This window comes from Hyperoodon ampullatus (genome assembly GCF_949752795.1).
Source record: "Hyperoodon ampullatus genome assembly, chromosome: 15".
NCBI classification, from domain to species: Eukaryota; Metazoa; Chordata; class Mammalia; order Artiodactyla; family Ziphiidae; genus Hyperoodon; species Hyperoodon ampullatus.
The window spans coordinates 10,064,974-10,081,002 of NC_136928.1; the positions used below are offsets into that span (position 1 = coordinate 10,064,974).

General features: G+C 47.7%; 1 protein-coding gene across 2 annotated transcripts in view; it reads right to left on the reverse strand.

Moving 5' to 3' along the window:
• Positions 1–16,029, reverse strand: part of ST3GAL5 (ST3 beta-galactoside alpha-2,3-sialyltransferase 5) — a gene marked incomplete at both ends in the record, with an annotated part of 46,935 nt that overhangs the window by 17,756 nt on the left and 13,150 nt on the right. For both annotated transcript variants that reach the window (XM_079721372.1, XM_079721371.1), the window contains 2 exons: positions 2,122–2,233; positions 5,544–5,667. In XM_079721372.1, coding sequence (XP_079577498.1) covers positions 2,122–2,233; positions 5,544–5,667 — 236 coding nt within the window. The remainder of the gene's footprint in view (positions 1–2,121; positions 2,234–5,543; positions 5,668–16,029) is intronic.

Here is a 16,029-nt window from a genome sequence, read left to right on the forward strand (position 1 = left end):
AGCACAGTTGACGCAGACAGCGCTGGTCAGGCACAAAAACCACTCAGTTGATTTCACCCAAGGTGTTACCGAACCACATCTTCTCCATCCACCTCACAAGTGCACACAGTGTACTTGCACAGAGAGCTCACAGCTCTCCTCAGTTAGCCCAGACTCGAGGGCAACGATCTCTGTTGTTGGTCAGAAGGTCAACGGCCTGATGAATGAAATGCACAGGACAGAGGGGACGCACAGAGAAGGTGGGGAAGTGTAGCAAAGGGACGAGTTCACAGATGCCGGTCATCGTATATCACAGTATCAAGTGTCAGCATTTCAGGGTTTTTCCAGGAGACAAAAAACAGAGACAGGATGTCTGCAGTTTATCCAAGCGAGCTGTGGAAGGCCTTGGAATTGAAAGGGATTTGGGAATGTCTGCAAGGCCAGCCGTTCGGGAGGGAAAGCCCGGGCGGATGATGCGGGACCACATCCTGCTCCAGCAGAGCAGACGGGCTAATGCAGCCGAGACGAACCGAGTCGGCCAACATCTGAGGGACAGAAACAGCCGGGGAGGAAGGCCCCGTGATCGGCAAGACCCCTGAGACATGGGGGTTCTGCACAGGCCAACCTGTGCATTTAGTAACTACAATACACTCCTTTCATTTACATGTTTATACCTGTCTGTACTATGAAAAATGTGAGGTACTTCAAAGCGTATACAGAATAGAAACACGTGAATAAAAATCAGGACTAGGAAAGGAGCTTTGTGCATACTATCTTTTTTTTTTGGTTTTTTGGTTTTGTTTTGTTTTGTTTTTGCAGTACGCGGGCCTCTCACTGTTATGGCCTCTCCCGTTGCGGAGCACAGGCTCCGGACGCGCAGGCTCAGCGGCCATGGCTCACGGGCCCAGCCGCTCCACAGCATGTGGGATCTTCCCGGACCGGGGCACGAACCCGTGTCCCCTGCATCGGCAGGCAGACTCTCAACCACCGCGCCACCAGGGAAGCCCTGTGCATACTATCTTACTGGACTTTGATGACCACCCCATTGCACAGACGTTGTTGTCTACACCTTACAGTTGAGGAAACTGGGACTCCCAACGATTCAGTCACTTGCCTCAGGTCTCACTGTTACGAAGTGGAGTTTAGATTTGAATCCAGGTCAGAAGTTTAAGCTTTCTCCTCTGCATCGTGCCACCTATGACTTCTGGCTTCCTCTCTGTGGACGCTTCCTACCCCAGCAGAGAGCAGGGTCATCAGGTGACTGGACTCTGAAACCACACTGCTGGGTCCAAGCCTTCACACCACCACTTACTTGCTGAGATAACCTTCGACAGGTTACGTAAGGTTCTTCCCTACCCTCATCTATGACGTGGGGATAATAACAGTAGCTGTAGCCCCAGGACAGTTATGAGGGTTAAGCGAGTTTCTATTGCTAAAGCATTTTCAGAACAGCTACACAGTATATACTAAACTAGGTGAACTAAACTAGTTAACTAAACTAGGTGTGAACTTGGGCCAGCAGCTTAACCTCCCAGGCCATCATCTGTAAGATGCAGAGAACCCTGGGATATCTCTCAGTCATGATGATCACTAAATGAGATAATATATGTAAAGCACCCATACGTGTCGGTTATCATTATTACCATGCTACTTTACTTAAAATCATCTGCCTTTTGTCCAAGGCTGAACAGTATCAGATAATTTACAACTCAAACAATCAGTGAAATCAAGATTTAATAGGTCAATTGATTAAAAAAAATAAATACACGTTGACGGAAAAATCTTGAAATACAATGGGGAATCATAAAACGAAAAATAAAACACAGAAATGACAAATGATACTAAAAGAATTTCTTCCTGATCTGCTTTAAGAACAGGTACGCTGGCAGCATCATGGTGTATTAACTCCAGGACAGGTGCCCTACAGGGTCAAATGGAACTCACCTCACCCCACGACTTCAGTAAATGGGAGAAGAACAGTGAGTGTTAGGTGGGTGTTTTTTGAAGTGCTAAGGTTAAGTGTTTTCCCTTCTGCTTAGAACTTTCATGAACATTTATTTATAACACTTGAGAGACAAGATTACTATTTAAGCGTACACTTGGAAATATTCTAATTGAAACCACACTGATGGAATATCTAACCTTTATGCGGTTGGGGTCCACATAATGCATTTTTTTCATGTCACATTCTTCAGTAGTATAATTTAACTTGAGGATATAAAGGATCCACACTCCAAACACAAGCAATGTACACCTAGAAAAAAAAAATCAATTACATATAATGATGTCGTCATGTGATAATCAAGAGAGATCGTGTGAAATAACTGAAAACCTAACCCAAATAGAGTCTGCCTGCCACTCAGCATAAAAGTACAGTCTTTAAGATGACCTCCTAACTTAAGGCAGCATTTCTTATTTTTCTAACAAGATAAATTAGTCATTTATGACTGTCTTTGTTATAAGCAAATATAGAAAAAACTTTTTTCTGCAAAGGTACCGCAATAAAATCTGAATCACAATATAGATTACTGGACTTAAAAAAAAACTAAGTAATAAATTTTGAACTATAGAATCTCAGCTTTAATTTTTTACCACTTTAAAATAGTCAGTCCTGAAGATGGTTATTTTGAGACTTTAGTCTGCCATCTTCTCAGATGCCTGGCTTTCGGAATAAAGTCATATTCCTTGCCTCAATTGAAAAAAAAAAAAAGTCAGTCTTGGGACTTCCCTGGTGGCGCAGTGGTTAAGATTCTGTGCTCCCAATGCAGGGGGCCTGGGTTCAATCCCTGGTCAGGGAACTATATCTCACATGCATGCTGCATTAAGAGTTCACTCTACAACTAAGGAGCCCACGTGCCACAACTGAGGAGCGGCGAGCCACAACTAAGGAGCCCACCTGCCGCAACGAAGACCCGGTGTGACCAAATAAATAAATAAATAAATTCTATGTTATGTTATTTTACCACAATAAAAAAATTAGGAGAAAATACAGTGAGTTCTTAAAAAAAAAAAGGAAAACAAAATAAACAATCTACTTATTATTCTTATTCTTCTTCTAAACAATTCTACTCAGAAATGAGGCTGAGTTAAGACAGTAACACCAGTCACCTTTAAGACCACCTATGAAAACTATTTTTAAAGATCTGATAAATTCAAACTATTCTACAGTTTAAAACACATGTGTGCACGCACACACACACACTAGGAGAAAAGAACTGAGTCTAGTCCTGGTTCTAGAAATCTCATTTTTAATAAGCTCCCCAAGTGATACTGGCAAAATAAAGGTTAAAAAAAAGTTTAAATCAAGTTTAAGAACCAGTACTTTAAATAAGTTGCGTTATTGAAAAAATGAAGTCAAGGAATAACCTTAAGGGGAAAACATATTCTAAAGAAAAGGGCACTTTAAAAACTATAGCATCTAGGGCTTCCCTGGTGGCACAGTGGTTAAGAATCCATCTGCCAACGCAGGGGACATGGGTTCAAGCCCTGATCCGGGAAGATCCCACATGCCGTGGAGCAACTAAGCCCCTGAGCCACAACTACTGACCCTGTGTGCCACGATTACTGAAGCCCACGTGCCTAGAGCCCGTGCTCCGCAATAAGGGAAGCCACTGCAATGAGAAGCCCACGCACCTTAACAAAGAGTAGCCCTCACTCGCCGCAACTAGAGAAAGCCTGCACACAGCAACGAAGACCCAACGCAGCCATAAATAAATAAATAAATAAATAAAATTTTCAAACTTAAAAAAATATATATATATATATATAGCATTTAGCATAGTATACCATACACAATAGATGCCAAATAGTTCTTAATATTTGAGGATTATGTTGCAAGAAAGTATTGCTAGGAAGTGTTTTCAAGACTTCTTGATTCTCATTTCAATAGACTCTACCATGAAAACTTGGACAAGCATCTTAATTCTTCCCTGGGATCAAATACAATGCTAAGTGAATGGGATGCAACCATTTGCATAAAAAAGAGAGGGTCGGGGGAGGGGAATGCACACACACAGTATTTCTTACATACACAAGACTGCTAATATTGGTCATCTTTTTTTTTTTTTTTTGCGGTACGCGGGCCTCTCACCGCTGTGGCCTCTCCCGTTGCGGAGCACAGGCTCCGGACGCGCAGGCTCAGCGGCCATGGCTCACGGGCCCAGACGCTCCGCGGCATGTGGGATCTTCCCGGACTGGGGCACGAACCCATGTCCCCTGCATCGGCAGGCGGACTCTCAACCACTGCGCCACCGGGGAAGCCCCTATTGGTCGTCTTTAAGTGGAAAGAGGAAATGTGGGGGGCAGGGATGAGAAGATGTTTTACTGAGTACCTTTAATACCTTTTGAATCTTGTGAATGCAGTATGACCTATTCTTTTCTCCAGCCCCAGAAAAGGTATTCTATTCAGTGCATTCATAATTCCCTTATTTTGATTATAAAAGAAAAAAAAGGGGGAATTCCCTGGCGGTCCAGTGGTTAGGACTCCGAGCTTTAAATGCAGGGAGCACGGGTTCAATCCCTGGTCAGGGAACTACGATCCCGCAAGCCGTGCAGTGTGGCCAGAAAAGAAAAAAAAAAAGGAAGGAAGAAAAAGTTAAAAGCAGGCCCAGAATCTACAGCACTGATTCCGTTGTTCTGTACTTCCTGGTTGCCAGCCTGTCTCAGCCACACTGTAAGCAGCACGGCGGGGCCCAGGTCTATCTCCCGTGTGGCCAGCACCCAGCATGGTGCCAGGCATATGGGGGCCTCGATAATTACTGGTTGATGACAAAAGGAGATGGAAAATGATCTGAGTGCTTATTAACATACATTTCCTTTCCCACCTTTCCCCTTCTACACCTCCCGAATTAGTAACATGAGATGGGCGGCTAGATTTCAGGGCTGGATTTCTACCTGTCGGCATGAAAGGAAGGGTAGTTTACCACCTAGTTTGGCTGGTACCAAGTAAAACTGACGAGTTCCTCCTTTAACAGTTCTATCTCGGGAGTTCCCTGGTGGTCTAGTGGTTAGGATTTGGCGCTTTCACTGCAGTGGCCTGGGTTCAATCCTCGGTCGGGGAACTGAGATCCCACAAGCCTTGCCGAGTGGCCAAAATTAAATAAATAAATATAATAAAGTATTTAAAAAAACAAAAAAACAATTCTGTCTCTTACTAGGATGTACAGGTGACCTGGCTGGTACCCCTCTCATCCTTTTTAGTGTTTGATATTCAATGTTATTCAAATGCCTGTAGGGGACTTTAATTAACTGTATTTTTAGATTCACTGGAAATAGCGAAGGCAAAGGGGATAGCCCTCTTGCACTAGGCAGCGGCTGGAAGGGCTGTGCACTGGAAGCTGTGGGGCCTGGAGGCTCCCTGGCTGGCGCTGTGCTGCCACCAAGCACAGCCTGATGCACACGGCACCTGTGCTCTGAGCCTTGACTCAGATGTGCCTTTAAATGATCCCTGAACATGTGTGACCGCGGATGAGAGCCATCTTCAGAGCTCTCACTGAATTTTTCCCCCAGTTCTACCCAGTTGACCCAAATCAGAGGTGTCTTGCGGCCTGAGGGCTCGTGCTTACTTGAGGATGTCTTTTAACAACAAGCTGGGTCTTCTCATCTTGTTCTGAGCACGGGTGTACCATTGCAGGGAGGGCCGCGAGCAATCGCTTTTCAGCTTCACACGGTTGTACTGGCTTGGCATTGCTGTGAAGGGAGGAGAGGGCAGGAGAAGGGAAAGAGGAAAGTGAGTTCAGCAGATTATACTTTTAAAGAGCTTTTTTTTTTTTTCCTGGCCTCTCTGCGCAGCTTGCGGGATCTTAGTTCCCCGACCAGGGACTGAACCTGGGCCCTCGGCAGTGAAAGCGCCAAGTCCTAACCACTGGACCGCCAGGGAATTTCCTAAAGAGCTTTGATGTGGTATAGCCATACCATGAAATACTACTCAGCCAAAAAAAGGAGCGACCGATTGATACACGCAACTGGATGCATCTCGAGGCAATTATGCTGAGCCAATGCTAAAAGGTTACATGTTGCAGGATTCCATTTATATAATATTCTTGAAATGACAAAATTACAGAAATGTAAACAGATTAGGTATCAGGGGTTAGGGAGGGGGTGGTGCAGTGGCTATGGAAGGGCAAGAGCAGGGGTCCTTTTGGGGGTGGAAATATTCTGTACCTCGAGGTGCACCCCTGTCAATATCCCAGGTGTGCTATTCTACGGTTCTGCAAGATGCTACCATCGGGGGGAAAGTGAGTAATCTGTGTTGTTTCTTACAACTGCATGTGACTCTACAACTATCCCAAAAGTAAAAGTCTAATTTTTGTTGAGTCTTTAACAAGTAGAGATACTTATGGAACTATTTACAGATGAAACAGGAGAAATGAAATCTGCTTCAAAAAAAACCAGGAAGGGGATACGCGTTTGTGGGAATAGCTGACACAAGTTGCGCTTTAAACTGCTATAGAATCTGGGCAATGGGTACATGGGGCTCACTATACAATTCTCAAAACTATTTGAAATTTTCTGTAATAAAAGTTTAAAAAGAAAGTGGTATATTAAAAAACAGGAAGAGGGTTACACTAAGAAAAAAGAAAAAGAAAACATGGCAATTAAAAAACATGTTAACGGCAACTTTAAAAGAGGTCTTCTTTAAAAAATACATATGTTCTCTGGTATTCTTGCCTACTTATTCTTTTGAATTAATTTTATTCTCAAATTTTCAATTTTTAAGCAATATTACAAGGGGTATTGTAGTAGAAATCAAAACATCTCCCCTCATATCAGTTTTCCCCTTCCTCTCTCCTCTGGATTTTTAGCTGGGCACATGGCCTCAGAATAAAGACTACATTTCTCAGCCACCCTTGGAGCTAAGTACAGCCTTGTGACTAAGTTCTAGTCAATGGGACACAAGCAAAAGTGACCCAGAGAACTTTCAGGGTGCTTTCCTTGGCATACGCCCTTTTCTTCTTTATCTCCCTTCCTGCTGGCTGAAATACTGACGCTTGATGAGCCACTTTGGACCACACAGTATGTCACCCAAGGGATGGAGGAGCAACAAGAGAGAAGGGGCCCGGGTCCCTGGACCACCCCAAGGACAGAGCTGCCAATCCACCTTAGACTGCCTGCCTCTGGACTCTTACATGACGGAGAAATAAACCTCCATCTTGTTGAAGCAACTGTTAATTAAATCCCAGCTAATATAGGCACTGATTGCGTTATGATATTTACATATTAATTCAAGAAATAATGTCTTTACTATACTTAGTCTTGAAGCCAGGAGGAAGTTATATCTCATTATTCACTTCATTTCCCCCATTAGTGCTGTGCCATTTTCTGTGAAAAAACAATCTTTTATCAAATTGACATCCAAGTATTTGACTGCTTGCTACTGTAAACACTCTCCCTCAACTGCAGTTTTAACTGTGTAACACTAGAGTACAAGAATTTTCATAGACTTGCATCACTCCTTTTGAGTAGTTTCAAAAAACTGAGCCAAGTGCCTCACTAGTAAACCTCTGCTGAAGAATCTACTGAATTCTTAAAGGAGAAGCGAGATCAACTGAGACCCTGGAAGGTTTTCAATCACCACAACTTTGTGGTTACTTAGATGCACAGTCAGCCAAGCGGTGGGTCCTAGGGGGCTGCCTATGACCCGGGCATCTATTAAAAGGAAGATTCTATGATGCCCTTGTTTTTATGACCAGAATGACACTTCACACCCGCGTGGACCTCCCGAGAACAAAGCAGACGGTGGTACTGGAACCGGGATCCCACCCTTGCCCACGGCTGGCGCGCTGGACGGCGCTGTGGGCTCTGGGCTGTACTCTGACCCCTCTTTCTCATCTGTTCTGCCACTCAGGCTGCAAGCCTGCAAACTGCATTCCCAGACTCTCTCTTGTGCCACCCAGCTTCCTGAGGAGGAACTGTGACTGTGTGCCGTCTGGGTGGAAAACTGGAAGGCGAAGGGAGGGAGCAGCCTTTCATCTCTCTATGGTTTCTGGTTTCCTGCTGGATACGGACTGGGACATCAGATGACTCTCTTCTGCTACTTTTAGGAAAGTGGAACCAAACAGGAAGAGGCTCTGGAGGTGAAAGGAGGGTCTACAGTCCTGGACTCCTTCCTCTTCTCACCACTACTGCCACACAACACATGCCCGCGTCATTCAAAGGCTCAAAAAAAAAAAAAAAAAAAAAAAAAGAGAGAGAGAGAGAAACGAAAGAAAAGAAATAGACAGTTGTGTTTTTGTTTTGTTTTTCCTATCACACTGGAGGGGATCTCAGGAGAGACCCCTAGGCTCAGCTCCTCCACCTGCCACCTGAGAAGTCTGGGGCAACTGGCTCTAACTCTTGTAGCTCAGTTTCCTCATCTGGAAAATGGGTCCAATATTACCTACCTCCCAGGATTCATGTGGGAATGGTGGTTGCACATAAGAAGCACTACCTCAGTGCTGGCTGTTGCTACTGTTACACAGAGAGGGAAGTGACAGGCATTTTATACAGCTATCTGACAGGGCGTTAAGACATCTGCATCCTGTAGGCACTCTCATTTCTGGCCACAGGTTTCCGCTCCAGCCCTATCAGGGGCCTGTCTTCGGTCTTATCCATGTCCCTTCCTGGGGATCTCTGGAGAGGCAGCATCCTCCCGAAGGCCCTCCTGCGCTCACCCAGTCAGGTCCCTGTCAGTCTCTCTCTCCCCAACCCCTTTCTAAACGTCCAGCTTCCTTCACCGGCCTCTCCTCCCCACCGTGACGGCCCAGCGGCTCCTCCACTCGGTCTGCGCGCCATGCCGGGTGCCTTAGAACCACGTTTCCCTCCCGACCTCTGCAATGGGAAACTCCCCTACACACGGTGCAGGACTCCAGGGTCCCGGTTCCCACCCTCAGCACCATTTCCTCCTCGCTCACATATATTCACTACAAGGTTCACCACTTGCCTTTTACTCACCTCCTCCTCAAGGGATCAGACCCCAAATCCATCTCCCTGTGCAGGCCTCTCACCCAGCTCAGACCTTTCTAGCTAACGACCTGCCTGCTATCTTCTCCTCAAAGAAAATCACAAAGCAGAATCTTTTCTCACATCACTTGGTAGCTGTACCATCCACTCAGTCATCCAAGCCAAAACTCGCAGGTCAGCCCCAGACTTCTCCCTGGCAGCCCCAGGCCCAATCAGTCCCCAGGGCCTCTCAATCATACCTTCTTGAACTTCCCGGGCCCACGGGCATTCTCTTAGTGGAGGTCCCTTACCCAGACTCCCCTGTCTCAATTTTGTCCCTTCAAAGCCATCTTTCTAAAATATGTATCTGCTTAGTGGCTCCCAGCTCATCTCAGGTGCTATGACTTCAGGTGACAAACTTTTCTGTGACACTCTAGTCACAAAGAAGTACTGTTAGAAGCCTGGATGTGCCACATTGTTGCCTCCATGCCTTTGTACAGATGCACGCCCAGTCTGGAATCCTGGTGGGAATCCTCCCCACAACGATCTGCCTGGTGAAGTGTCTCCTTTCATCCTTAAACCCTTCTCCTTCTCTGCGAAGATCATTGTCAACGCCATAACCGTCCCTGGGCACTTCCCCATCTCTGTTTACCACTATGAACTGAAATGTTCTGCGTACATTTTGGGTCTCCTCTACCTTTCTGCAAGCACCTGGAGGACTGAGCTGCAGGGCCGGGGCTCTGCTCATCTTTGTAATCCTGACACCTAGGATAGGGCTTGGCACACAGCAGGCCCTTAAGAAACATCCCACATGGAACGGAATGTGCATGGCTCGCCTATGGTCTGTTATCAAACAAGATAAACTCCCCCCCATCAAGTGTACTTTCCCAATGATATTTAAGATTAAAACTAAAACTGAATGTTAACAGCAATTCTAAGAGCAAAGAGCAAAGTGTAAACTCTACTGAAACATCTAACACGTGCAGCAACAGGGAAATTTGCGGTAAATTATGCTGCAAACCACTTAGCATACTCTGCAGTTGTTAAAGCCTTTGCTACATGAAGTGGAATGTGTGACCACAGCCTCAGCGGCAGCTGGGAGCACATGAGACATGCAGAGTCTCAGCACTGCCCCCTCCATCTGCTGAATCACAGGATTCATATGAACGTTCAAGTTTGAGAAGCACTCAAGGTATTCGGTCCATACGTTTATTGGCACAGAAAGATACTGCAAGAAAAAAGCAGGTCTGTAAAAATTATGTATATATACCTATAATCATGTTCTAGGGTACCCCACTCAAGGTGGGAGAATCTGATTCCCCGTGAAGTCACTGAATCCTCCTACTTGGGTTGGAATGTCTTCTTCCAATTTAGAAGGGACCAGTTGGATTCAACACGACAAAAGGAGGGCCAGGCAGAGTCATCTTCACACACGTGCAATTGATGTACGGCTGGGTGGCCTTAAGATGCTCCCTCGGAGAACCCGGGGTTTACGTATTTCTAGTCCTGCTCATCTGTGCACCGTCTGCACTGTGTCCATTCATTGCTTTTGTCTTTAATGTGCTGTTTGGTGGAGGACGGGTTGCAATTAAAAGTTCAATTAAAATGTTTAGCATCATGAGACGCGTTACACATAATTTTTGTCTTTTTAATATACATTTGTCTCTTGGCTTCCCCACCAGAATGTAGATTCCATGAAAGCAGGGGTCTTTGTTTTGCTCACCACTGAGTTCCCAGTGCCTAGGATGGTAAGGGGCACACAATAGGCAACTAATACATATTTACTGAATAAATACTCAAGCTTCTTATGAGATTTCAGAGGTGATGCTGGTTTCAGGCATTCCTCCAAGGACGTGTTGGCAAGCCATCACCATCTGTCCCGTGGCACTCTCCTGGCCCTGCTTCTCCATTTCCTTCATGGGCAGCTCGTCCCCTACCACCTCCTTCTAAGTGCTAGGATCCCAAGGCTCATAAATGTGTCCCTCCTTTCATTCAGACTGCCAGAGGAAGAGCCTCCACTAACCCTTTCTAGGCAGAAAAGGCCTGGCTTTCAAAATTATATATTTCTACTCACGTGTAAAACTGTAACAGATGCTTCTCAAATGCCTGTATACCTGATGAAGAAATCATTCTTATTAAGGCCCTAATGAAGAAATACTAAGGCAAGGTCCAGGCCTTCAGTCCACTTGTAGAACTGGCACTAACATTTTCAAATTAAGAATTAACCATAGGGGCTTCCCTGGTGGCACAGTGGTTGAGAGTCCGCCTGCCAATGCAGGGGACACGGGTTCATGCCCCGTTCTGGGAGGATCCCACGTGCCGTGGAGCGGCTGGGCCCGTGAGCCATGGCTGCTGAGCCTGCGCGTCCGGAGCCTGTGCTCTGCAACGGAAGAGGCCACAGCAGTGAGAGGCCCGCGTACCGCAAAAAAAAAAAAAAAAAAAAAAGAATTAACCATCCAAGATAAGAATACAACAGACGCTGCAAAGCAGTACATGACAAACTGTCAGATTAACTGTACAGCCAGTTACTGGTGCAAGAGAGGGTAGGACATTAATATTTATTGGGAGGAATAAGCCTCCACACGATATCATTAAATCCAAAAAACACCTTCTTTGGGGACTTCCTTGGTGGTCCAGTGGTTAAGAATACACCTTCCAATGCAGGGGATGCAGGTTCGATCCCTGGTCAGGGAACTAAGATCCCACATGCCACGGGGCAACTAAGCCTGCACGCCGCAACTACTGAGCCCACCCGCTCTGGAGCCCTCGCACCACAACTATAGAGAAGCCCGCATGCCACAACAAAGATCCCTCGTGCCGCAACTAAGACCCGATGCAGCCACATCAATCAATCCATATTAAAAAAAACCCAAACACCTGCGTTTTTGAATTGCTATCTGCATTTAACCTGCCGAAGGTCACACATAGACAAGTAGGGAGGTGAAATTTCCAACCAACGTCTATCCATGTCCAAGTCCACGGCCTTCCACCTGGGGGTACTCAGGAAGGGTAGATATTGGAATTAGGTGGGTATGCCTGCATGTGAAGGTTTTCTTGGTCCTTTATTTTTTTAATCATAAAGGCACGCCAAAGCACAGATTATTAGAAACAAAAACCTGAAACTGACAAAGCAGTAAAAAAAACCGACACAGCGGGAGTGGACAATCTGGGAAGACAAGCAGGTACAGCTTAGATATTAACACGGCAGCCGAGAGAGCATGCCCTTCAAGGTGGAAGGTGTCCTGAGAAGGACTTCACAGCGAGAGAGAAGGAAGCCTCACCCTAGGCTGTCCGGGGACAGCGGGGCAGGACACTGGACGCTCGGGTGGAAAGGGCGCCTGAGGCCCATCCTGGTGAGGAAGAGGATGGGATAAGGACAGAGATCGATCAAGAAATGATGAAGGGCTTCCCTGGTGGCGCAGTGGTTGAGAGTCCGCCTGCCGATGCAGGGGACGCGGGTCCGTGCCCCGGTTCGGGAAGATCCCACATGCCGCGGAGCGGCTGGGCCCGTGAGCCATGGCCGCTGAGCCTGCGCGTCTGGAGCCTGTGCTCCTCAACGGGAGAGGCCACAACAGTGAGAGGCCTGCCTACCGCAAAAAAAAAAAAAAAAAAAAAGAAAAAAGAAATGATGCAGACTAGCGCCAAAAAGAAGCAGGCAAAGATCAGTCTGGGTCCCGGTTATGGAAAGAAATAGGATTGGAAGTCAATTTTTGTAGTTTAGTGATGATGAGGTGATGAACTTGAGATGATAAATAACTAGACAAAGATGCCCAGGATGCAGCTGGACTCGCCAGAACGCCCATCCCTCCAGCCAGCCTTTCTTGGCAGGTCCGAGAGTGATTAACTTCTCTCCTGTGAATCTCGACTGGTACAAGTCACACGTCATCCACGGGGAAGTGGAGAAGACAGTCACTCAAATCATGCTTGGATTTTATGTTTTAGATGAAGAACTGGACTTGATAAAGGAGGACAGGAGACAAGACAGAAAGCCTGTCTCAGGGCGAGACGGCTTCGGAGTGCGCAGAGATTAAACATCTCCCAGGGCCAAGGATGACACAGCCAGCTACAGCAGGGGCAGAGGGGGCTGGGTGAGGAGGGGAGACCCACCCTGTGGGCAGCAGGAACGAGCAAAGCAGAGGCCTGGGGAGTCCGGAGAGCGAGTGACCAGGTGCAGCTGTGAAAGTATGGCCTGGGGTGTGGGCGCAGGCAGGAGCTAAGGGCAATACCGTGGTCTCGTCGGACACCCCAGGGCTGGTGCCACATCTCGGCTGTGAGTGTTGACTGCTGACAGCACACCGCTGCCCCCTTCTCTGAGGATCTGCCCTCTGTCCCCAGCCAACGATTGACTGACAGGGGGACAAAAGGCCTGGGATGACCCTGGAGAGCAATTCAAGCTCCAGAGCTCCCTGGGGAAGCAGCTGAGACCACAGTTCCTGTTCCAGGCTCTGCTTCTAGAGAACCTGACCTAAGACCGGTCATCAGGTCAGCAGGGTCAATGTATGGATGATGGCAGAAGGTCACGGACGATCCTGAGAAGCCCTTGAAGATTTTATTCAGGGGGGTCACGAGATGTGGAAGAGAGTCGTCGGGGAGGCAGCAGGGAGGTGGTGGAGGGGGAGAGCCAGAGACGCAGAGCCTGTGCCCCAGCCCCCATGCTGTGGCCAGGTGGGCAGGAAGGCCTTCCAGCTACAGAACAGACAGGGCTTGAGGCAGGTCAGATGTGGCAAGCAGGCAGGCGGGAGGAGAGCTCAAGTGTCAGGGAGGCCACAAGGAGGACGTGTGCCCTTGCCACGTGTGCCCCCAATGCCAGTGGGCCATTAGGCTGATAAATGCCAGCGTGGAGCCCTGGGGAGGGATCTGAGCTGGAGTATCAGTCAGGGGTGCACTTGGTCGCACGTAACAGAAACCTGGGTGCCAGCCAAGGCTTTCAGCCAACTGGGGGTGTCTTTTTTTTTTTCCTTCTTTTTTTTGGCCATGCCGCGAGGCATGCGGGATCTTAGTTCCCCCCGTAACCAGGGATCAAACCCGTACCCCCTGCAGTGGATGCTTGAAGTCCTAACCACTAGACCGCCAGGGAACTCCCCGGGCGTGTTTTCCTTACAGAAGAGGCACAGTGGCTCTGCAAAGCTGTCCGAGTCCCACTAGCCTCTGCTCCAAACTCCAAGCAGGAAGGAGAAGAGGGATGAGCCAGAGAGGAAGGGGAGGCACCTCCATCAGGAAACGAAAAGCTTCCCCGGAAATCCCTGACCGGCTTCCAATTCCATCTTGTTAGCCAGACCTGCATCACGTGACTACCCCCAGCCTCAAAGCTGGCCAGGAGCTTTTCACAAACTGGGCAGGCTGCTTCCACACAAAATTAGGATTCTGCCAGTAACAGAAGGGGAGAGAGGGAATCTCTGAATCAGCAGTAGGGCCAGCCACAGCCGAGATAAGGGCCTGGGGCTATTTAGATAAAGGAACCATTAAGGCTGTTCTAAAGAGATTAGATCTCCAAGGGGAAGAACAAAAGGCAGAGCCTTCTAGGGGTTGGAGAGGTGAGGAAGAAGCACAGAAGGTACTGCTGGAAATCACAAAAGGAAACCTTAAGTAAAATCTGTGACTCTGCTGTGACAGTGCCAAGCCTGGGTTCCGTAACACTCCGGAAATTCAACTATTTAAGACAGGAGCACAACAGTTCCTAAAACAAAATGCATTTTGGATCGCTTTAACCTAAAAAAGTAACATGGGTGCCCCCACTGTACACAGAAAAAAGGGTGACTTCTAATTTCATCAGTTCCTCCAACATGCTCTGTGGGAATGCCAAGATGAAATGGATTAAGTCCCCGCTTTCTAGAAACCCGAGGTCCAGGGAAATGACAATAGGAACGTAACTCCAACGGCGTGGGGAGGGCTTCAGGAAAGGAGGCTGTTCACAAGTGTGGTGCCTGACATCCAGCACAGACACAGACTCGGTGTGGCCTCCCCAAAGCCCACCCACAGGTACTACCACAAAAGCCACGGGGCTAGGGCCCAGAAGCTGGGAAGCAGTGGGTCAGGGTGAAGTTCTAAACTAACCTTTCTTCTGCCCCCAGCCAACAGGAAGGAGAAGTGGCGGGGGGAAGATGGTCTAGTTGGGAAAGTTCAAGAGCACACCAGCCAGGGCCTTAGCTGGGGCTCAGAGTCCTGGTGACCTGTGCTCCCTGTCCACCCAAGCTGACCGGCATCCTCATGTAATCTAGGTGGCTAATTTCAAACCAGTTTCAGCCATAGAACTCTTTTTGTGTTTTTTTGGTGTTTTTGTTTTTGTTTTTTGCGGTACGCGGGCCTCTCACTGTTGCGGCCCCTCCCGTTGAGGACCACAGGCTCCGGACGCGCAGTCTCAGCGGCCATGGCTTACGGGCCCAGCCGCTCCGCGGCATGTGGGATCTTCCCGGACCGGGGCACGAACCCGCGTCCCCTGCATCGGCAGGCGGACTCTCAACCACTGCGCCACCAGGGAAGCCTCTTTTTGTGTTTTAAACAGGAACACTCACTTAGAATCCTAACATATAACACAGATAAGAGGCATGTAGTTGATCGCTTGCAGGCTTTCTCTGCCTCGGCACTACTGACATTTGGGGCTGGGTAATTCTTCGTTGTAGGAGGCAAAGAGGCTGTCTTGTGCATTGTGGGGTGTTTCACAGCATCCCTGGCCTCCACCCACTAGATGCTGCTAGCATCTCTGGTCCTTGCCCTGTCTGCCCGTTGTGACAACCAAAAATGTCTTCTGACCTTGCCAAACATCCCCTGGAGGGCTAAATCGCCCCCGACTTTACCCACTGGGATAAAGTCACTATATATATTAAAATCTCAATACCGCTGTATTTTTTAAAGTATTGCAGGTAATTAAACAATGCAAAAACTGAAAATCAAAGACTGTGGGCTAAAAATTGACGTTACTTGACCTTCAGTATCCAATCTTTTTCTAGATTTGGTTTGGGTTGCATAAGCTCACGAAATCCTGATTCAGCAAGATATGTGGTCGTGTTCTCATGTGTACAATGGAACAGGAACCAACTGGCAGGCACAGCCCTGCATTCACACACCAGCCTGCTGAGGCGGGTGCACAGGTGTGCATGGGGGAGGAAGGACAGCTTTCACTCGTGGATCCAT